This window comes from Polypterus senegalus, chromosome 4, assembly GCF_016835505.1.
Source record: "Polypterus senegalus isolate Bchr_013 chromosome 4, ASM1683550v1, whole genome shotgun sequence".
NCBI classification, from domain to species: domain Eukaryota; kingdom Metazoa; phylum Chordata; class Cladistia; order Polypteriformes; family Polypteridae; genus Polypterus; species Polypterus senegalus.
The window spans coordinates 208,024,761-208,049,784 of NC_053157.1; the positions used below are offsets into that span (position 1 = coordinate 208,024,761).

General features: G+C 36.7%; 1 protein-coding gene across 2 annotated transcripts in view; it reads left to right on the top strand.

Moving 5' to 3' along the window:
• Positions 1–25,024, top strand: part of LOC120527937 (sideroflexin-5-like) — a 201,295-nt gene that overhangs the window by 148,752 nt on the left and 27,519 nt on the right. Inside the window, exon 14 of one of the 2 annotated variants that reach the window (XM_039751909.1) lies at positions 2,643–2,722. The exons of the other annotated variant lie outside the window; for it this stretch is intronic. Within the exon in view, the coding sequence (XP_039607843.1) occupies positions 2,643–2,722 (80 nt within the window). The remainder of the gene's footprint in view (positions 1–2,642; positions 2,723–25,024) is intronic. 2 annotated transcript variants of the gene reach the window in all.

Consider the following 25,024-nt stretch of genomic DNA (forward strand, 5'->3'; position numbering starts at 1 on the left):
CCAAACTTTTGCATCTGTTCACGACCGTACACTAGGTATACGAACAAGCCAATTTCCCTTTCGGTTTTTGTGCGCCGATGATTTCCGCACATATTCAGTCTCTCTTTGTGCATTCCCTGTGCAGTGAGTGAGCCAGACACACACAGAGACGTGAGAGAGAGACACACGCACACGCTAGCGAGCGAGAGAGAGAGAGACACACACACACACACACAGGCACACGCGCGCGCGAGAGAGAGAGATGGCTAGACGCATAAGGCCGAGAAGGTAGTTAAAGAATGCACCAGGCTTGTTTTTAAAGAGACAGATCCAAGCATTGTTTTAACCTCATTGTATTTAATGAAGACTCTTTTCTATTGGATTTTAACCTCCACTTTACATCTGTTTACAGCGATTGGTTTATAGCGTGCATTGTTACAATGTTACTTTTCTTGGTGGTTTATTAAATTACCGATTTTTCAAATGTTCATTTTTTTTCCCTGTGCTTAAAACTCATTAAAAAAAAATGTTTTTAACAAGTGGTTCATAGCGCTATATCGCGAACTCTTGCAGTGTTAGTTTTCTCTGTTATTCAATTTTTTACATTTAGTTTACTATTACGCTGTGCATTCTATGATATAATTAACTATATTTGTGCTTAAAAATCTTTAAAAAAAATATATTTACAGTTAGCGGTCTGGAATGGATTAATTGTATTTACATACAATCCTATGGGGGAAATTACTTCTGTACGCGACCAATTGGTTTACAACCAGAGTTTTGGAACGAATTATGGTCGTGAACCGAGGTTCCACTGTACTTCAATATACTCAGGCGGAAATTTGTGGTGAGATGTTTCTTTTTAACTTTTCCTCTTTTTTTGTACTGGGCATGCCTTTGAAAGTGACCGGAAGCATTCAGTGCTTTAAGCATTTTAGATACTTTTTAAGCTTTTTAGACACTTTTAACAGTTCTTCTCTGAATCCTTGCTTTAATGCTGACACTGGCTTATATGTGGCATCAGAGAAATTATTAAAAGAATGAAATGGCATAAATGTATTCAAGAAATTCCATCACAGTAACTTACTTCTCATTAAACTTTGAGCAAAACTAAAAACAGGTAATACCTGTGTATAACTGCACAGTTTTAGGAGTCTATATGCATGTTGCTTAATTTAAATGTGCACTGCATTACTAGGTGTCAATTATATTACCTTTTAGGTCAGAAAATTGTATCCTCTTATACTTCGCCATTCTGTGTTATAGTATGATTATAGCAAGGTGACAGACTGGAATTTTTTTTTCTACTGTACATGTTAGTTTATAGGATATCCGTAATAAGCTATCAATAATAACAGTTTGCGCTTATCTAACTATGTATTCCAAAGTCAAGCATTTTTATCATAATTAAGCACATACTTACTGTATGTGTATGTAGCATGAACATTAGGTTACTAGTAGCAGTAGTAATAGTATTGTCTCATGTTTAGCGATTATAAAACATTACTCATTCATTTTCATGTTATTTTTCAAAATTACAAAACTAAGTAAAATAAGAATATTTGGTGTAGAATGTCAGTCTGCTGTAGTTTTTTTTTTTTCTTTTTTAAATTCTGTTCTAATGAATTCCTTATAGGGTCAAGATGAAAATATTTCACAATTATATTTTTTTAGTTACATAATGATAACAGCAGAAAGATTCTGTTCCAAAAGTTATAGCTGAATAGATAAGATTGAAAATGCTAAAAAATAAAGTTAAGTTGGAACTGTTGAAAGGTTCATGCCAACTTTGAGGTCAATGTGATAGTTCCCACTTTGAGAAACTGAATCCTCTGTTTTTTGATAATATTAACACAAATAATAATTCCTATCAGTTGTTGTTGTTTGAAAGTTGTTCTTCAGAATAATAAGTAGATGATTGTTATTCATGAAGAGTGGTGGTCATACAGTGATCAGTAGTGGACACATGTCAGATAAGGACATGAGAGTATCGAATAGATGTTTAAATCCAGCCATGCTATCGAAATTTTTATGATTAGTTTTATGTTGTTTCGCACAATTAGTCTATTCTTGGATAATGAGTCATTTTTTAAAATCATATTGTGTGAAACAACCTGTCAAGCTGCTGTTAATTTTCTTAGGCATCCTTTTAGAATTTTCAGGGGGGCATTATGACCAATGGAGACCGGCTCCTTGTGTTTTTCATAACCATCTTGGACTATTCTTTCTTCCTGTACCATCCAGGTCTTCCTTCTAGGGTATGTACTTTCTGGCTGAATTGCTTCTTGTCTATTCCTGTATACTAAGAAGAACAAGCTCTGAGACATCTATATTTCTCATTCTCCCTTCTAATAGATCTGTTTCCATCATGTTTTGCCAAGAGAGTAGTCAGTATCTAAAAGACTTCTCATAATTTCATTATTACTTGAAATGGTTCTATTCAGCTGTAGTGGAATCCTTATATAACAATCACATTAAAAAGACATTCATCAGGACCAGTGCAATAAATAATACCACTTATCGTGATTCAAATCGTATTATCGTGACGCAAATCATTTGGGCCGCCACCACCACTGTCTTTTACTGCGAGTCACGCATGTGAAGCACGCCATGTTGATAGTTAATTCCTTGCCACTAATCTTTTCACGTTATCTCTTTGATAGTGCAGTGTATCCCGGAACAATGAAAATTTAGGAACTAACAACCAGCGAGGAGACATCCGTGTCCTTTCTTCAGGACACAGGTATTCTTCCTATAGAATGGCAGTATCCCGGAAACCACTCTTTGAAATTATATTTCTCTGACCAGGTAAAGTGGAGGTGCTCCAGGAAAACTAGTCGCACAATTGTCACAATCCAGCAAGGGAACTGGAGTACATTTTCTGTTTTTATTTTTTTTTTGTTGAAATAAAAGTCTATTCCCCTCACTATTTTGTTGTTTTTCTTTTTCCTGTTTCAAATACTGGGTTCGGATGTGAGGAAGGCACCATGTTCCTGCAAAAGCATCACGATAATAGAAAAGTACCAATATTAAGGTTATCCTTAATAGATGGTACACTTAATTATATCCTTAATAGATGATACACTTAATTATATCCTTAATAGATGATACACTTAATTTACGTACAATATGTGTTGCTATAAAGGCTTCATGATACAGTGTATTCTCTGAAACACTGGGCAATAAATAAATATATATATTATTTTAGGAAAAAAGCGAAACAATAAAAATGAATAACTTTAAAGCAATATAACACAAAATAGGCTTTAAAAACAATACAAATTTATTATACAATACAATTTATTTTTGTATAGAACAAAATCACAAAAGAAGTTCCGCAATGGGCTTTAACGGGCCCTGTCTCTTGACAGCCCCCCAACCTTGACTCTCTAAGAAAACGAGGAAAAACTCAAAAAAAAACCCCAGTATGGAAAAATGGAAGAAACCTTGGGAAAGGCAGTTCAAAGAGAGACCCCTTTCCAGGTAGGTTGGGCGTGCAGTGGGTGTCAAAAAGAAGGGAGTCAATACAATACAATATAATACACAGAACAGAACAAATCCTCAATACAGTATACAAATAAAAACTTTAGAAGTATGTAGCAGAATTTAACAGTAGATGATATCACATAATATGATATGGATAGAAAACTGAATACGAAATGAAATTAAGCTGTATCGCTCCTCCTTCATATGTCTATAAATTCTGGCTGTTTAAACTTTGTTCTGCAAGCTAAAAGGCACTTGCCCTTTTTAACTAAACATATTTGGTACAAAAATTAAGAGACCTTTAACAGAAATTGTAACTGACACCTCAAACAGATTGCAGAAAGTTGGAAATTTCAGGAAGTGCCATAATTGGTATGCATACACATTTCAATGCAATATGTGTGGACAATGATTTATCAAACACACTGCAGAGGAGGGGACAAAAAAATATTGGCTACAACAAAGATAAAAATCCAGCAACAACAAATGTAATAGTATATAATAATAATACTCAAACAGGAGTAATAAAAGTTAAATAATAAACACAGCAACAGTACTGCAACTGTAGATTTTTACTAGCCAAAAGCAAATTATATTCCAATACAACCATCTCTCAAGTGGGCTTACATTAATCTTGCATTTAACCTCTATGAAAATATCCTCTGTTGTTCACCACAGTTAATTGTGTGATAATTATATTCTTTACATTCACTCCTGGCACACTAAACAAATTTCTCCATAGCCAGAGATTTTTTGAAAAAACTAACGCTGTGCATATTCCTTGCATACGTTAGTGAGGATACAGTAACCAAGAGTCCTATTCATCAATAATACCCAAAACGCCTACGGAGTATTTTGCTTTGCGCATTCACTTCACTTTCTTACCAGATCCACCTTCAGCTCCATTAGCCGGAAGTTGCGTGAAGATAGCTCTGGCGGCCAGCAGCTGCTCTGCTGTGCATTCCTTTTTGCCCCCCAAAAAATATTTAGCCCTCAACTAGTCATCAGTATACAGTATGTGGATTTCTTTACATTCTGTGATTATGTTAGGCTAGCCAGTTTATTTGGAGAGGCTAAATGTCATTTATATAGTTATTGTTTATGAGGCTGCATAGTTAAAAAACAAAAAACAACAAAAAAAAGTGCTGTCACCATCACTGTAAGCTACAACAACAACAACATTTATTTATATAGCACATTTTCATACAAACAGTAGCTCAAAGTGCTTAAAAAGCTACCTAATAGGTAAGGAAACAGCCATATACATTTCTACTTGTTTATGCTGTTGTTTAATGGTAATGTATTTTTCATTCATGTGATATAGATTTGATATTTTTAAGCTAGTGTAAAATGCAAAAAAAAAAATTGTCCGGCCAGTATAGCCCAATTGCTACATGTTTTCTGCAATGTCATGTCTGAATTCCACCCGGGGGAGTAAATGCTAAAAATACTCAAAGTTATTGTCTGCTTTTACATGCATGTTTATTACTATTTAATTTAATATTGTTTTTTGTATCAGTATACTGCTGCTGGATTATGTGAATTTCCCCTTGCGATTAATAAAGTATCTATCTATCTATCTTATCTATCTATCTATCTATCTATCTATCTATCTATCTATCTATCTATCTATCTATCTATCTATCTATCTATCTATCTATCTAAGATGAATTTTTTCAGAATAGAGTCTTGCAGACAGATTCAGCAGTGATGGTTCCATTTAGAGCATCTTTGACCACTGGCCATTGTGAACCTAGCAATTTGCAGATGTTCTGCACTTGGAACAGCTTTAAGTCGGCATGTAGCTGGTATTGGTGCTCATTAATTAGGTTGCATCTGTCTGATGAATGCATTTTAATTAATTTGCAGATTCAGGAGTGGTATCAGTACACATTCATATCATGATTGACTCACTTGTAAAATTAATTTAAACAGTCAAACAGAATAATCACATATAAATCAATAAACAGAACTGAAACACTTTTAACTGCAGTCTGAATGTAGCCTCAGTGGGCTTTAGCAAAATTTAGAGTGAGACACAGCCAGTTTGGGTTTCTCAAGTCATTGTTACTATTCTGACTTTTCTCTATCATTGTCTTAGGATTTCCCAAATGATGGCACCTACCCTGAAATATAGGCACCTTCCTAGATATGTAAAAATCAGGAAAGTGAATGACAATACCATGGACTAACATGTAGCATCAAAATGCACATATATTGTTTTCATTCTTAGATGCTCCCTGTATGGCAAGGCGTTGCCAACTGCTTTATTCAAAATTTGAAACTGTTAAAATAAAAACGTTTCTCACAATTTTTAAATATAGTATGTAAATAAGGCACTAGGTGTGTGTGTGATTCTTATGGTTTACACCTAACTTTTTTGTATATTTCATAATATGCCAGCCATGATGCACATAATAATAAGTGATGAATTTCAGTTTAATAGTTGATAATTAATTGTGTCCATTTAAAATTTAAAAAACACTGTAGAAATGTCTGTGCTAACATGGTGGTAACTCATTATAGAGTTGCCCACATAACAGATTTCAGTTTGAAATATTGAAAACTGAAGCATTCTATTCAGTATTTTGAAAAGGTACTGTTTCCTTATGTGTCTTTGCCTGTGGAACAGCAGATCATACAAGAAACAGTAGGCCATATGACTTTTACTAAGAGAAAACCCCCTGGATGTTATCAGTAGCTTGAAGACAGCCTCTGGGACTAAAAAGGACTATTATAATTTCTTTTTTTTTATATTATTTTTTTTTTCTGAAGGCACTGTCATGTTTTCAAGTCTTGATCATGCCTTTAAATACATTTTCAGCATGCCGCTACATTTCCTGGTTAATGTGACAAACACAGTCTTTGTAACTGCAGAGGTAGTCTTGAACACTGCTGTTTCTAACTGTCAACATTCAACCTCACGCAGCGCCTAACAGATTGGGGGAAACAAAGCTGCAAAACAAATTCAGCAAGCAGACAATTAACTGCTTCTCTCTCTCTGCGTTACCCCACTTCCTCTTCTGACAGTGCTTGTACCTGTGCCAGCTGTTGGAAAATGAGGCACTTCTCATCTGCTTTTAACACGTCCAAAATACACCTCCTGTTCTTTCTTTCTTTCTTTCTTTCTTTCTTTCTTTCTTTCTTTCTTTCTAATTCACTTTATACTGTATTTTACATGCTATGTTAACTTTTCAAAGTTTTCATAGCATTATTACAGAGTGTAAATGTAATGATCTGTGTAATTTACTAATTCTAATACTGTTCCTTGTTCTTTTATTGTCTAAACACAAAACACTTGCATATCTTAATTGCCGTCTGTGCTGGAATACTGTATGCAACGTATGGCTTGTTTTTGGACCGTGAAAAGTCTGGACATGTTTATAATAATAAGTGGAACATCTAGACCTGTGTTTTGAGGATAGTTTTGAGATATTCTTTCAAATAAAAAAAAATGTTATGCTGTCTGTAAAGTATGTATTCAAACCTCTTCTTAGTTTTTGATTAAATGCAAAATGAAACTATTATGCCCAAGCTCTTTCTGAACTCTCCAAGTGGGGCACCACTCCATCACAAACCACATTCCATTTCAAGTGAAGTTCATGCCTCAAATATATCAGAAGAAGGTTTAATAACAATTATCTTAGTCTAAGAATGTTCCATCCATATTGTACTGGCAGTGAACTGAGCAACAAGAAAAATATGAACACACGGTTCAAAAAAAAGAGTCTTACCTGAGACCTAAAAAATATACTTTTACCAAAACCAGAGTGTTAATGATGTATCAGAGTCAAAAAGGATGGCAAGGGGTTTGTAATCAGAAACACTAAGAAAGACACGTTTTGTTGATTGTTATCCCAGTCACAAATAATAAACTGAGTTCTGCATCAGTATTTACAGGAAAAAAATAACTAGAAGCAGCATTCTTGCAACAAAACTCACAAACTACTGCCACCCAAGAATGAATAAAGATGGAGATGAAGAACATAAGCGGAATAAAAAATAAAATGTATACTTAAGCACAAATAAATACATGTATTCAGTAAAAACTGTTCTGTGAAACACAAAAAATATATATACAGTATTCCCATGTAAAAAAAAATTAAAGAAAACCTTTTTTATCTTTTAGTTTTTAATGGTAGTAACTCCTAACACACTTGCACTTTGACTGATGTGAAACACAACACCACGTGTATGGTCTGCTTATAGATGAGCAGTTTATGTTAAAACAGTGTCTGTCAACCTCGTCACAATTAATTAAATGATCTACAAGTTAATCTCAATTATTCCTAAAACATGTTAGCTGCAGTTGCAAAGATTACTGTGTTCTCTTTGTCATCTTTGAGAAAGTAGATACCAATACTATTTTCTGCATATGTGGTCATTTCATATTTTTGAGTACAGCTGTAACATAAAATATCTAAATATTTTTGCAGTACATGATTAAACATAATGGAACTTTACTGGTTGGTGTGGTTTTTCATAGTATCATTGTTTGAGAAAGAACCATTTAATTCCAGTCAGGGTTCTTTCCATATGAATTGGTCCTTTGTGCTTTGAAAGGTTTCCTAATATCTGGACAAAACAGAAATCCTTAATGTAGTACTGTACTCTAGCCTACAGGATATCAAAATAATTACTGATTATGAAAACCTAATCTTAAGCTGAGTTATTGTATGCAGCCTTTTAAAATCAGCCCATTGGTATGTTCACAGTTCTGTTATCATCTATTCCAGGAACCTTCATGTGGATGGTTCTTTTGGGAACCAAAGATAGTCCTTTTACAAATCAGGAGCCCATTGTTATTTCATATATCTGTTGTTGTCTAGTCATTGTGATTTTCTTATTTAGATCTGTAATAGGCACTATAAAAGTTGTTTCAGCAACCTTCACGTCAATGATTCTTTGGGATCCAAAAACAGCTCCCCTGTGATGTCACTCTGAAGGTCCACTTTGGCACTTTGTATTTTTTTAAGAGTGCAGTTACAGGTAAATGAATGAAAATTTCTTCTGATGTAAAAATTTGTAATTAAAATGTATAAAACAAAGCTATGAATTTCTTGTTGAAGGGATTTTTTTGTAATCATTCTTGGTCATGATGTATACCTTTAAACATATACCTATAAAAATGTATTGTTATGTTCCTAACTTTCTTGTATTACAAGATTTAATAGGGAGGTGATTTGGTGAACACTGCATTGAAAGGTCGCCAATATGCTTAAAACTTTGACTGGGGTTTGTAGGGAATTGTTCTCGCTGGATACAATTTTGCATAGAAATAATTCAGCTGACGCTATCTTTTCAGTTGCTTCTCTTTGTTATTCATTTTTTTGTTTCCTTGTTTGTGGTTGTTAGGTAAGCCACCATACACTGTAATTACTGAAATGAATGAATGAGAGCAAGTCATAAAATAATAAGATGACTCATCATCACTAATATCTTCACGTCGTCTTCAGTTTTGTGACTCAGTCACACAGCTGACCTGTGCAGTGTTATTTGTCATTTTTTTTTGCTGCATTACTATGTAAATAAACATTTTGCAGATTTCGAATGAGCAGCTGTGATTTTTAAACGGGCCAATCAGTAGAGTTTCACGCAGCTGTTTTTCACCTGATGTGCAAACTCCTTTCACATCGTCTTTTTTAACTCTTCCCTGACCCGTTGAAAATCATAATTTCTTTCTGTTAGCATTCATTGTTGCTTAATGGTAGTGTCAGAGTATGGAGAGAATTAATGAGGCAGATAGTCACATCTTCTTATAGTTAAGCCTTGAATATTGTTTGTTCTTTCATTGTAAAATTGTTGGTCAGTGAAAATCTATAAAGGGCAAACACTCAAATATGCCCTTTCAGATCAATGGTTTTCAACCTGTGTTCTTTTCTTCTTTAATTTCTGTCACCTTTGTTAAATTGCTGTTGAATGCTGAGGAGAAAGTTTTAGTGCAAAGAAACTAGCAGCAAGAGGAATATCTTGCAGTATTACTACTGAATGACATATGTAATGGAGCACATACATGCACACACTTGCACATACAGGTGATTATTAATGTAGTGTACCAAATACCAAAACTAAACACCTCCAACAGAGTAGCCAAATGAAGTAAACATGCCTGAAAAAAGTCTAAGGTAAGTGAAAAGTAAGGTATAATCATAATAAACATGATGTACATGCTGTGCCATGAAGAAGTGTTTGCATGATGTGCTTCAAGAATTTCAAGTGATTAAATTGGGCATAACTACCCTCATTAAGCCTGGTTATTAGCCAGAACTTTTAAATGGCTGTTCTGAATTATCCTATTAGTTCATTTGTGCTCTCTGGTGTAATTTATAACTTGCAAAGATTGTATGCCTAATTCTCTTCATACCAAACAGGGTTTAAAAGCCCCAAAAGTTTGTCTTTTTTCTTACTCGGTGCATTATTTAAATAAACAAAAAAACTTTCATTGTGAAACGTATGCAGTATCGCAGGAAGTAGAGAGATGTGAGAATATTTTGTAGTGTTATATATACACTGTATCAATTTTTTGAGATAGCTGGTCACCATTCCTGCATCAAAAACCCTTTCCCTCTAAACATTCTCTAAATGTACAACACTAGCTACACCATTGTTCTTTCAGTTATCCATTTTTACTAATTAATGAATGCTGATAAAGATGAGTCATACATACCCCTTAGACAAGGTTAGGTTTAACAGTGAAATCTAGAATCATTACTGGGGATTCTGGCTCCTATGTAAATATGTGGTTGTACTCCTGAATCTTCTCAAACTTCCCACTTAATTTCCTTTCCCCATAAAATGCTTTAGACCCAGCTTATCTCCTTAGTCTAGAGCAGGGGTCACCAACTTTTTCGAAACTCAGAGCTACTTCAAGGGTACGGAGTTATAAGAAAGGGCTAGCTAGTTGTTTGATACAAACTTCATGAATAAAATAAAGTTGCCTGCTTCACCTTTAAAGATAATAATAACAACAACAATAATAATCAATACTCATATATCACGTCCCATTTGTACTAACCGCTACCTCTGTAGCATTTTTGAACAAATCATGAACTCTGTCCCATGTTTGTATAAATTATCTGTTATGTAAGATTTTAAAAACCTCAATTCTTCCATCCATCCATCCATTATCCAACCCGCTACATCCTAACTACAGGGTCACGGGGGTCTGCTGGAGCCGATCCCAGCCAACACAGGGCGCAAGGCAGGAAACAAACCCTGGGCAGGGCGCCAGCCCACCACAGTACATCAGTTCTTTCACATTTTAAATTAATTTTAGATAGGTTGAACCAAAAAGGCTGTCAATGTTCATAGCTGCTGTGCATACACCTTTTTACTTTTCTGTGTCCACAAGATACCAAAGACTTGGTGCACCCTGGGCTTTGAGGTGAAGTTCATTTCGCAATGTTAGGATTTCAGTCTCCACCGGTCCAGCATCTTCTGTCCAGGTTTGTAGGTACCGAGCTTATAATGGAAGTGTCAAGTGTGGACCTCGTCACCACAAGGCAAAATATTTATTAAATCCAGAAACATCACTGTTAATTTTTAAAAGGGAACCCATTAACAGCCAGTGCCATTCACTAATAATATTTTTCTACAGTAATGACTGTTAATACTGGTTAAGTATAACTTCATGAGCAATTGGAACTGCCTTATAAAAGAATTACCATACGGCCAAATGTTTACTCACCTATCACTATGTTGAGAAATATGTGGTTTCGGCTATCTGTGGTTTCATCAAATACAACTTAAATTTTCTTGCCACTAATCTTTCGAAGAGGGGCAGTGGTAGCGCTGCTGCCTCGCAGTAAGGAGACCCGGGTTCGCTTCCCAGGTCCTCCCTGTGTGGAGTTTGCATGTTCTCCCCGTGTCTGCGTGGGTTTCCTCTGGATGTTCCAGTTTCCTCCCACAGTCCAAAGACATGCAGGTTAGGTGCATTGGAGATCCTAAATTGTCCCTAGTGTGAGTGTGTGCCCTGTGGTGGGCTGGCACCCTGCCCGGGGTTTGTTCTTGCATTGCGCCCTGTGCTGGCTGGGATTGGCTCCAGCAGACCCCAGTGACCCTGTGTTAAGATATAGCAGGTTGGACAATGCCTGACAGACTGACTAATCTTTCGAAGGACGGCATCCATATGTTGTTCAAAGACATGGGGCAAATGAGTTTGACAAAGGCTGCTCTCATTTTCTGGCGGCGCTTCTCCTTGTTTACAATGCTTAATTAAGAAAGCACACATCTTCGTCATTTTTTTTGAGCAGTATGTCTGACTGGCGTCTTGCAAATGACAATTTTGTTGTTTCCTCTAATGGTACCTGAAAGGGAACACTTTTTTGATCTTAATTTCTCCTTGTTATTTAGATGGGTTTTAGATTTCACATGGTCATTGCAAGTATCTTTTCGTGTCCAGTCTATGGTATGCTGGCAAAACTTGCAGAAACGCTGTTGTCCAGATTTATATAAGTCGCCAGGATATTGTTGTGCCCTCAACTTTACAGGTAAGCTTGCAAAGCTTAGTTTTTTCGATGTAGTTAAAGTATCTGATAACTGCTCGCTTCGACATTTCTGTCTCATGCACCTAGCTAATTCGCGTGCCTTTAACAAGAAGACATACAGGAAACACGCACACAAACAGATAAAGGCACGACTGGATTGCTACGAAGAATTACAGTCACTGGAAAAAACAGCAAACTAGAAAATAGTATCTGAATGATAGAACTGCAGATTATTCAATTGTTTCATTTATTGGGTAGTTTTATAACAGTCATCCCTTCAGTCTCTAAATTCCATTTCCGTTTTTAAATCTAAAATCCATTTTTATGGGTTAATTCTGTGATTCCGTCCGTGTTTTCCGCATAGCGGAGATCCTAGGGCCCTAGAAATGGTAAGCTTTCTTTTGCTTTTCTGCCATGTTTTTCTTTATTTTTTGGGGTAAAAACCGAGTCTAGCTCCCCATCGTAGCTGCGCCCGTTTTCTTGTCCCAGCAAATAGTGAGATGATAGGTTTGTGTTGCGCACGATATTGAACTTTGACCGCAGGCTAACCCCCAAATCTACATCAATGCAAGTGTTATTGATTCAAAAAGAACAGCAACTTAATTAAACATAATTTTTAGACGGAGCTCCATGGTGTCTAGTGCTATTTTTAGAACATGCCCTGCGGGCAACTCATGTGGTCCCTGTGGATGACCAGGTGCCCGTGGGCACCGTGTTGGCTACCTCTGGTCGACAGTAATTTGTGCACTGGTAAAGGGCAGCCAGTGGGATTACTCTGGGGACCTGTGCAGAAATCATTGTAGTTGCCTGTCACTAACATCTTGGGGCAAAAATGCCAGGTTGCACTCCGATAACCAAGATACCACTGCATATCACAAATTGTCCAGAACTATAAATATTGTCTGTCCTTGTTATCATATTGACATGGCCTCAACTGACCCCTTCTGAAAGCATATTCTTTTTCTTATTTTCTGAGTGGAGTTATAGTGCAGTGTACCATGGCAACTCACTAGAATCTCTCTCTCCTCCACTGGTGCTATTGTTGAAATGACTTTCAGATCTGTAAAAACACTTACAGGCTCTCTTGCGCCTGTCTGTTGTTGTTTGCTAATGATAGTGTACTGAGATGCACTCTGACAACTTATGTAGGTTCTTTTTGCTCTCATTGGTCATTATAAGATCATATCATTGTCCTGTATAACCTTGGACTTGATGAGCGGTATGTCCTTGGAAACCCTTTATTATATAGCCAGGCCTTAAGATGCAGCCCCTTAATACAGTAAGATTTTTGTCAAAACTGTCTACTTACTTTGTTGATGTTATGCATTATTTTTAAATGTTTAAAATGATTGTATATTCTTAGGATGGTCTAAGGAAGCACATAGAACATCTAGTGATTCTTGGGTGCCACATTGAACAAAGACTAACAATGAGCATGAAAAGATTAATGTATTGGTGTCTTCAAATAAAGTGGGTCCTTCATCCACTTTACTAGCTTTGTCAAATCTTTAGCACAAGAAATACAAATAGGTCACAGACATGAAGAACTGCCATGTTGGATGTAAGATTAACTAGAAGGTCCAGCTGCAGTATTTTTTTCAAATGTAACATTAACTTGTTCATGCCAGTATAAATCTTAGCAGCTTGCTTCCTAGATGTTTTCATGTTTACGGTGTTGATATTTAAAAGAGGGTGGCACGGTGGTGCAGTAGTAGTGCTTCTGCTTCACAGCAGGGATACCAGGGTACATATCCTGGGTCCTTCCTGCATGGAGTTTGAGTGTTCTCCCCTGAATTTTGAATTCACTTGAATTCTTTGTTCAGTTTTATTCTTGAATAAAAGCACACTTGTTTCATTATACCTTTGCGAAAGTATTTATTTTATATTCCAGTAACCACTTGAATTAGATCGAATGTATCTCTGCCTCTCTCTCTCACTCACACACACACATTCATACATGAAAATGTCACTATTTGAAAATACTATGCCGTGGAGTACAGGCAAGATCAAAAATAAAACATTTTCAAATGACAACTCATGTTCAAATGGCCTGCATTATGGTATAGCAGTCTAATAGCGAGCAAAAGCGCTGTGAAGGAAGCTGTCTGTTACTATGGTCCTGCCTTTGTCCAGTCTAATAGCAGTCACAGGATATCATATCTTTGATTGCCGGTACAACAAATAGTTCTGAGCAGGTATCACCCACAGCACCCACTGTGGTCATCGCTGCTCTTGTGAAAAGAATGGAGATAAATGCCCTCAACTCAGAGAGGGAGAAGCAAGTTCGTTGTACCACGTGAATGTCACTGAGAGAATACAACTGAATAATAAAAAACAAGTGTTAACTTTTCAAGCAGCCACAATTTACAAGGGGTGTTGCAGACTCAAATCAAATGAATGTTTGTATTATATTATAGAAATAATAATAGCAGCACACTACTCAAAATGCAGTTTGCCCGGTCTCGAACCTGGGACTTGGTTTATAAGGCAGTGATTCTTACCTCTACACCATTAAAGAACATGTTGATTGACATTTGAGCTTAGGTTTTTAACTCATTGCCAGCAACATGTAAATCAAATTCTTTTTTTTTTCTTTGGTTATATTCTTGAGTGAAAGCACATGTGTTTATTTGATATTAGGACTAACGTTTTAACACATTATACACTTCATGTCATTATTAGTATAACATGAATAAAGTTTCTACTTTAGGTATGCAAATCAAATCCTTTTATTTTCTTTGGTTATATTCTTGAATAAAAGCGCACGTTTATTTGATACTTGGACTGAAGCCTTCAGTCATTATATACTTCACGTCTTTATTAGTATAGCATGGAAAAAGTTTCTTCTTTAGGTATGTGTTCAGCATTTCTTTCCTCACATTTCCTTTCATACTACACTTACCCTGATCTTTATAGACACGGAACACACATGAAATGCATGTGTTCCAAATAACGATATACTGTATTATTTACCTTGTCCCACATACAGATAAGGAGCCTTGGCTTGAACTGGGAGAACTTTTTGCCCGAGCTGAGTTCTGTCAAGGTGGGGGATGGGACAGCAGGCTGCTTGTGCTGATCGACACATTTACAAAACAAAAGACGCTGATGGTAGAGGTGCAAAGGGATTTAAGGTGGTTCGGGATTACGAGTTTTTTCATAGGCTTCAAGGATTCTAATGTTAAAAGCCTAATACAATGTGCTGCAGTAAAACCCAGAATAACTAACTTTAAAAGCCCACAATTATTGCAGAGGTGCCCAATTCTATCACAACTAAAGTATATTTGGGTTGCTGCATAGTAGAAAATATAAAAAAACAAAAAACACGCTTTTATATTTATACTTTACAACAAAAGTTTGCAATTTAATGTAATAAGTGAATGTGTTCTTAATGAATTACAAAATTTGCTTTCTAATTTTTTAATTATATGTCTTTCCATGATTTACAAAATTATTAAAGATGCAGTTTCAAAGGTGCTAAAGTAACATCAGGTGTTCCAGCTAGTCTTTACATTTTTTGTTTAAATTTAACAGCACTAACACATCAATGTGATTTTTCTTTTTTCAATGGTTTTTATCTATACTAATAAAAGGCAAAGCCCTCACTGACTGACTGACTGACTGACTCACTCACTCACTCACTCACTCACTCACTCACTCACTCACTCACTCATCATTAATTCTCCAACTTGCCGTGTAGGTAGAAGGCTGAAATTTGGCAGGCTTATTCCTTACAGCTTACTTACAAAAGTTAAGCAGGTTTCATTTCGAAATTCTACACGTAACGGTCATAAGGGTCGACAATGTCCGCTATGTTGAACTTTCTTATTTATGGCCCCATCTTCACGAAATTTGGTAGGCGGCTTCCATGTGCTAACCGAAACCGATGTATGTACTTATTTCGGTGGTATGACACAACTTTCGGCCGCCATATTGAACTTTCCAATGGTATTTGTTACTTATGGGCTCATCTTCAAGAAATTTGGTACTCGGGTTCTCAACGCTAACTGAATCCTACTTACGTACATATATATACATCCATAGCCAGCAGCTCGGTCACCGTGTGAGGCGGCATTGGGTCCCCCATCCCAACGCCTCCCACGTTGTTGGCTGCCTGCCTATATAAGGCCGGCGGTCGCTCCGGTCTCTACATTCCCTTCCTTGCTTCGCCACGGGATTCCCGTCTCCCTGCTGATAACTACAGCCTTTTTATTTAATCCACGGCTTCTCCGCTGTTTTATTGTTTGTTTATTATGATTATAGTTATTGTGTAGGTATTTTAGACTTACTTTACATTGTTCAGGTACCCATTTCCTTTATCGTACCAACCGTACCCCCATTAACATGTCTATCGAGGTGATCACCATCGATCAAAGAACTGTCACTTACCGAGTGGTTTCCATACTCGGAGATGGCACCTGCCTTTTCCATTCTTTTTGGTACATATTGCACGGCCATATCAGACTCACTCTTGATATCCGGAGGAACATTGTGTCTTATGTATTTGAATTGTTCGGTTGTCGCTTTCAAGTGTACCGAAATGGCCAAATATTTTACACCTTTCGACAACCGCCAATGCCTCTTAAACATCTTAGATTCACAGGTGACGATTTCAGTAGTGGACACTTTGATGTTTATGAATGTTTAAACTCTCAAAAGCTGGATGTGAAGTTATCGATGAAACGGGTTGTATGCTTACAACGCCTGACAGATGACGAATGTCACTTCAACACAAGTCCTGCAAATACTGTTGTAATTGAAACAAACCATGAAACTAAAAACCGATTATGACAGCGGCAATCCAAGCTGTGAGATTCGAAACAAGATTACTGTTCACATGGCCAACTGTACGTTATATGCTCAAGAGTAAGCTCAGCGCACAGCTTGGTCATATTACAACTGGAGGGCTGAACTGACAATGTGGTATACAAAGAGATCCTTAACAAATAATTATTGGTATATTTTCCCTCAGTTTAAAAAGGTTTAATTTTCTTCTTAATAAAAATTTTAAGGCAGTACTTCGCCACTGCGAAGCGCGGGCATTTTGCTAGTTAATATATATATATAGTAAATGTTATTGTATTATATTATTTAGTGAACTTGTAAGACTACTTATTGCTGTACCAAACAGTATGCCACTTATCCATGATGTCAATTTAAATAAAACATGGATCTTAACTAGTTACATATTACTGTAAATAAAAAACTCCACATTAATGGCAAATTGCATTACTGTAATGGGTGACGTGTATTTAACTCATCCTAATATTCAAAGAGACTTTGAGTGGATATACAATTGCAGTGACTGACCCAGTATCAGGCATTCCACTGGAATCACTGGCTTTTACCTGTATTGTGGTGCTTTAATAGGCTCAGGGTGAATCAAGATTAAAGAGTTAGTACTGATCAAAACAAAAGTCTGTAGGCAGTGTGTTTGTATGTTATTTTGATTATTCTGTATTTGTAGTTGGACAGTTAGTGCAGTCGGTATGGGTTTTCTACTGGATACTCCAATCTTCTCACTTCACTTTGTACCCCCAAAGGTTTGCAGGTTATGTTAACTGGAAACTGTAAGTTGGCCCCATGTTAAGATCAGGTATATCAGTATGCATTTGTGGTCTCTGTAGTGAACCAGTGCCCTCTCAAGGGTTGTTCCCTGCCTTGTTCCTGGTGTTCTGAATCCCATTGCGACACTGAGTTGGATTAAGCAGGTTTCAGAATGAATGAATATATTTTTAATTTTTATGTAACTCTCTAGGGCAACCACAATCAAAGGTATGGTTTATAAATAAATGTAATCAAATTAAATTTAATGCCCATGTGTATCAATTAGGTCAATTATTTTGTCAAAATCTTATGATCTTCTCCACTCTGAATAACATGGATATTGGTCTTGACTGTTTTTGTGCCTATTTTAGGTATGCAGTTACGCTGTAAAACAGAGAGTCTTCCCTGAAACATGTTACATAAGAAATACAACACCACTTTCAAATAAAGGTCCACAGTTTCTTATTTGTTTTTCTGATTTTTTTTTTTTGGCATCTGATTTTAAGAAATGCCAGTGATGTCAGATGTTGAACAAACATAGTGCACGTTTTGAAACTTTATGCATGTTAGAAAGTCAAATCTGTATACTTCCTGCAGAGGACTATGGGGCGAACTAATGAGATAGTGGCAACATTTACTGCATATTTTGAAGAAGGTTTTTTAGCAACCAGCAACTTGTGGAGAGCTCAAGCAACCCACAGACGTCCTGTGAAAAAAGTAATTTGGCAATAGTAAAATGAAAGCTGTTGTTTATTTATAGTTCTTCCTTTGATTATTTTTTCAATTACTGTATAGCAATTCCTGAAATCCTATGAACTGCCATACACCAATTGGAGTTATATTTTTGAAAGTTGCAAACCCCACACTGAAGAGAATGTGACTAAGAATTACCTTGGTAAGAGAAAGAGACAACTCCTCCTATTCCTCATCCTCCATTTTCTCTCTCTAGCAACAAAATGTGTGTGAACACATGTCACACAAGTATTTAGCAATATGGCACACTTTTTAGGTCATTTTTTTTTAGAAATGTCTGAATAGTTTTAGGGGCGGCACGATGGCACAGTGGGTAGTGTTTGCTGCCTCTCAGTTAGGAGACCCGGGTTCACTTCCCGGGTCCTCCCTGCGTGGAGTTTGCATGTTCTCCACGTGTCTGCGTGGGTTTCCTCCCACAGTCCAAAGACATGCAGGTTAGGTGCATTGGCGATCCTAAATTGTTCCTAGTATGTGTGTTTGTGTGTGTCCTGCGGTGGGCTGACGCCCTGCCCGGGATTTGTTCCTACCTTGCACCCTGTGTTTGCTGGAATTGGCTCCAGCAGACCCCCGTGACCCTATAGTTAGGATATAGCAGGTTGGATGATGAATGGATGTCTGAATAGTTTTAGAACTACATAGCTTTACCTTTAATAAATGATGACAAGATTACAGGGACATCAACATGATGAGAAAATAGTGACTTACAAATATACATACATGACACTGCCTGGATAGAGAATTTTACCTTACATTCTTTAAAGCAGAAAATGCACATGTATATTACAAAAGTACAAGTATAGCAATGTAAATTATAATGGTTGATACAGAAGTTGTGATCGCCAACTGACACTGACTTTAAAAAAACATCAAAAAATACAGTTACTAATATGTGACTACTAACTTCTCTAAAATGTCCATGTTAGTTTGAGTGTGTGTTTATATCAATTGAAAATGGGCCTTCAATGCAGATAAGTCACCATGGACACAGAAAACTGAATGCATTTTTGTGGATTGAAATAAAAACTGAGATCATTTTGTTTGTGTGTATGAGTGGATCTGCGTACACCAAAGGTATGAATTGACCCTAATGTCCTGTGTTTGCAATGTGTGCCACTTCTTTTAGTTGCATTTTGGAGCCACTGTAGTGTGCACATGGATTAAGCAAAACGTAAAGCAAATTGTTGTGAATAATGACTTGTAGATAAAATTAAGGATAAACTTAATATATATTTGGTTTAAAGGGTATGACCCCATAGTGATTTGAAACAGACATTTACTAATATATCCATATTGTTTTACCCATTAGCTCATACTGTTCTGAAATCTGAAAAATGGCATCCATTTTAGACATTCTCTATGTTTCCAGTGGTGCAGAGATCCCTATTGGCTGTGACAACAGAGCAAAGAATATGTTAGGCATATACAGTATACGCAGAAACAGTTAAATGGAGTGTCAGTAAAAGTTTCCGCATTGCAGGGATATTACGTTATCAAAAATTACTCTATGCATGATGCTCATAAAGAGTAAAATAATATGTTTTAATGAATGATATTATAGAATTAGATTTGCATTTGTTTTACAGTAAGAAGATTTGGAATTGGCACAGGAATACTTAGACACATTTCTTTTTTGAGAAGACAATGGAGTTACATATTTCGACCACTTTAAAGAAAGGTGTATGATCTTTTTCTTTCTTTTTTTTCGGGGAGACATTTTTGTAGTCTGCCAGGTGGAGAATTGGCAAGCAAAAATGACAATTTGAGAAAGAAAAGGACAAGGGATTTAAGGCAAGGTCTTAAACTGGGAAAATAATTAGCAAAAGATACCAAAACCCCATAAGGTGAAATTTCTAAATCTTTCTAAAAAGATTAAAACTTGATTAACACACACAAATTTTAAATGTTGAATCCAGAATCATGGACACCAGCAAAAGTGTTTTGTCATCTAATATACAATATCATATATCACGCTTCTAGCGGTCACTTAGTTGTTGTCGACAACAGTATTATGGCCACAACATTCCAAAAACAACCATATAGCAACGCCAGCCAAAAAAATAATAATAATAGTAATTAAAAAATACCAATCACTGTCAAATTAAATTAAAATGTTTATGGAAATGTACAACATCCAAAATCATGAATTGTATCAGATAGGAATAAAACACTGTATAAATATCCATAGTGGAGTAAGAAATAGAATAAATATCAGTAATGAACAGTATACTAAACTTTTAAATTTTAAAAGCATTGCCTGCAGACAAATTGTTTCTATTATATTAATTTACACTATGTTAGAAAAATCACTATTGCTGTTTATGAATATGAATGTATTTATGTAAGGTTGTATGCTTAAAAATACTTTTTTCAATAAGCAATTTTGTGGTCTGCTTTTCCAAAGAAGTCATTGAGAGCTACAATCTATAGCAACAACAAGCGGCTCAAGGTATTGTCTAGCCTCATATATTATATGTTTGCAGAAACATAAAAAATGACGTACATTCCACTTATAAAAGTTCTTATGCAGTAATAAGTCCTTCAGGTTGAAAAACACAATACACTCTGGACAGATGTGCATATTCTGACCTACTCTAAAATACATATCATTTGTAGAAGCAAATACGGCAACTTTTTAAAAATAAAACATTGAGCAACAGAAAATTCCCAAAACAGCCTGACACCTGGGGACTGCTAGGGCAGCATAGCTGTTCAGATGGCATTGTGTTGTTTAAGGCACCTTCACACACTCAAGTTGTCAGGAGTCGCTGAAACAAAAGACGGTAAAATAATTCACACATCACACGAAGATTAATTTACACCAGCGGCACAATGCTGCAGGTAAAAGAACAGTTGGAAAATATGTTGTTTAAATAGTTTGCAAAACCTAAAAATAAGATGGCAGAAATGTCCTTAGGGGCTGCCATTGAGTCATGATGTGCTTTCCATATTTCAGCTGATTTCCTACAAGACAAGACTTTATCCACTTAAGCAACATGACTGAGACAGGCTGTGGTAGAATTCTCCCTATTCTGTGTGTGTGTGTATCACTTGGTGCTGGAGTCAGTTTCACCAAAGTTCTTTTAAGTTAGAAAAGTGTGGTTATAGGAGAAGAGGACCCGCATTATCTATTCTGTATAAAGGAACACCATATGGAAATGAAACTAGATGGATCCTTCAGCCTTTCATTGAAATAGTTCAAACCTATCCTCCCTCTTTCATCAGAACAACAACTTCAGAGTAGATAGTGTTACAAAATATAGTGTAGTAGAAGCAACAGCTTAAAAAGATTCCCAAATGGCTATCTACATAAAAGCAAAATTTGTTCATGTGTGGACCTCAGGCACAGATTCAGCAGTGCCACTGTCTGCCATTCTGGGTCTAGATGCTAAGTAGGGAGGGCATTCACTTTTTTTTTTTTTATTGATCACCTGATCAAAGCACCATGCAGTCCCTACATTGGATAGAAGGCCAAAGGTACACATGGCCATCATCCTCTAATTCCTCTATGTGGAGCCTGAAAACCACCGCCAACCTTGAGGACTGATTCAGATCATTTATGTTGGATAGAATGCCTAGTGGGGGCTGGGTGGTCTCATGGTCTGGAAGCCCTGCAGAGTTTGTTTTTTTTTTTCTCCAGCCGTCTGGAGTTTTTTTTGTTTGTTTGTTTTTTTTCTGTCCTCCCTGGCCATTGGACCTTACTTTTATCCTATGTTAATTAGTATTGCCTAATTTTATTTTTATATATTTTTTTCTTTCTTCATCTTGTAAAGCACTTTGAGCTACATCATTTGTATGAAAACATGCTATATAAATAAATGTTGTTGTGAAAAGGCAAAATAGTTTAGCAAAGAAAGAGTGTGGAGATGACAGCCTAGGATAAGGGGAAAGTGGCTATAAACATGAGAGCTTAGGATGTAGGGGCAAAAGGGTAAGCAGATGAGGACATGTTGGATGGAGGAGCAAAATAGTTTGGAGATGAGAGCCCCAGTCTGTGAAGGTTGTAGAGGAAAGAGTGTATAGAGATGAGATCCTAAGATATATATATAGGTGTTGTGTCAAGAGAGTTTGGAGACGGGAGCCCATGGAATAGAGAAGATAGAGGCAAGAAAGCCAACAGATGAGAAACTTTGGAGATGTATAGGGAGGAAAGTGTGGAGATGAAAGCCTAAGCCTAGATATGAAGGTCAGAGGCTCTGCAGTTGGTCTTCTGAGATTGGCTGCTTCTGTTATACAAGGAGCCTCACCTAGAATTGCCTGTGCAAGTAATTTTAAGGTAGAACTATCTAATATCTGTAAATGGTGTTTCTTAAATTGTACCCTCCCTCAGACAAATTAATTTAATTCATTCCAGGGCTCAAACTGTAGAAAAAAACACTGTCCTTAACGCTCATTCAAGTAAAAAGGTCATGTAGTGCAGTTTTTTTTAAATAATTCTATCAATCTATACGTATCTATTTATCTATCTATCTATCTAATGAATGATTACCACATTAATTTTACTTTTTGTTTATTTATGTAAAATTTAGAAAAACACTGTTGTTTGGGGAAAAATCAAATTATTCCTATGTCCAGAAAATAACAAAAAAAGAAAAAAAAATTCAAAATGAACTGTCAGTGCAAACATCCATCCATCGTCCAACCCGCTGAATCCGAACACAGGATCACGGGGGTCTGCTGGAGCCAATTCCAGCCAACACAGGGTGTAAGGCAGGAAGCAAACCTGGACAGGGCGCCAACCCACCACAGGTCAGTGCAAACATAAGCATATAAATATTTTTAGTGAAAATTCTGTGCCACAGTTAGAAGACTGATGTACTGTTGGTGAGGACCAGCATGCAACATTGCATCACACAGATAAAGCGAGCATGTGCATCTCTCAAGGTCCACATTCCTCTAAATGAGAAGATGGAAGGCCGATCATTGTGAGAGTGTTTAAAAAAGAGGCTGTGTGAGAGAGGAAGAGAGAGACAGAGAGATCATACAGCTGTTTGGGGGATGTTGCTACTTTTCTCTACCTCTTCTAAGGGTCATCAGTAACAGCACCTGCAGCCATTAGAGCTCTGACTCATGGGATAGTTTACATTTTTGAACTCCAGCACTGTAAACACAGTGCCCCAGACCCAGAATGACAACAGAAACAACAGAAATGCAATGAAAGAATAGTGAGTAAAAAGAACATTCCCCACGGCGTTTCATCATTTTTTGACACCATGTGAGAACTCTTTTATGTTTTTGTTTTGTCATTCTGGGTAGTGGGCAGTATTGTTTTAGTTTAATGTTGCTATATCTTTACCTAACTTAATTAACTTTCCTTCCATCAGTAGTCTGTCAGTAAGTGACTTTTGTTTTCATCAGGTTTTCAAATGAATTTTGTTATTAGAGAATGTTAATAAAATCCCCTCCTTAGAGACCTAAAACCATTCTGTAAATGAGTATTGTAAAGGATACAAGACTTTTTTGGATAGCCTATAATGATTGAGCTTTGTTTACTCTTGCTTCCTGATCTTAAGGCCTATCCAGCCATTTTCATAGGTGCTTAATTCTGGTACAGTTCATAATGCAGTGGACTTCCTTGTATTTACCCATTGATTTTATATGAACTGTGCACTGCAGATGTTGTTATTTATATTTGTAGCACTTTTGTCCATCATTAACATCTACCATTATTTAATTAATTGGTACGTAAAAATAAATGTTAACAATTAAACCCAATAGTGAAGAAAAAACAGAGTTGTTAATGTTCATCTCAGTTAAATTTTCCTCAACAGAAAAACATTACACAACCTACATTCAAGGTTGTTTTGCTTCACTCCTTTCAAGGGTTATATAAAGTGTGGCCTCTTCCCCAAACCCGACACAAGACACAAGTCCAACACAAACATAGGCTTTTATTCAGTGGGTAACACTTCCCAAATCGTTTCCCACAGCATATTACAACACAGTACCTAAGCACAAGTACAGTACAGCACTCTCTGTACTCTCTGTTATTGCTTTCCTTAGCTATTCCTCTCTCGCTATCTGCCTCCACATGGTTCAGAAGCACTTCCAGGTGAGGCGGAAGCCCGACAAAGTAGGGTTTCGTAATCCCCTCAGCAACCCCTGGATGCACCCATGAAGCCTGTGAAAGAAAAATTAACTGCTTGCAAGCTACTTAGGGTTAATAGCTGACAAAGCCGTTTTGCTATAACGGCAGTTTATTCATACAGGCGTCTGTCATAAGACAAGGTGCAGTAAGCTGACCTAGGACAATTTCCAGTTTCTTTAGGAACACGTCTGTTTGACATAGGAAAGATGACCTTTCCTTCTTTAGGGTCTATCTGACAAGTAGAATAAAAACAAGAATAGATGGCCCATTAGTATAATAAAATAACATGCTTAAGTAAACAATATTATGCTTTTTGATTAAATTAGGGGAAGGGGGAGGAAGAAGAAATTATAAGAAGCCAATCGAAAAATAGAGCTTTGCTCTTCTCCCTTGCAACGTAGAATCCAGGTACTCATCTGTAAATGAATAAAAATCTAATTGATTCAACTATTCCTGTCTTCCTCGGGGAGTTTCTTCCACAAGCCCAACAGGGCTGTGTTGCAGAACTCCATTTCCCATGGTGCCCTGTGGAAATCTGGGGCAGTGCTCCAACCCGGGGGGCTGCCATTTAGCACTCCAGGGGAGTTAATGCACTATGCATGCTCTGTCCCCCAATCCTTCCACTACAAAGGCATCCCAGTGTTGACTGTCTGCTATAAAAGTCATGCCCATATGCAGCCGTTAAAGT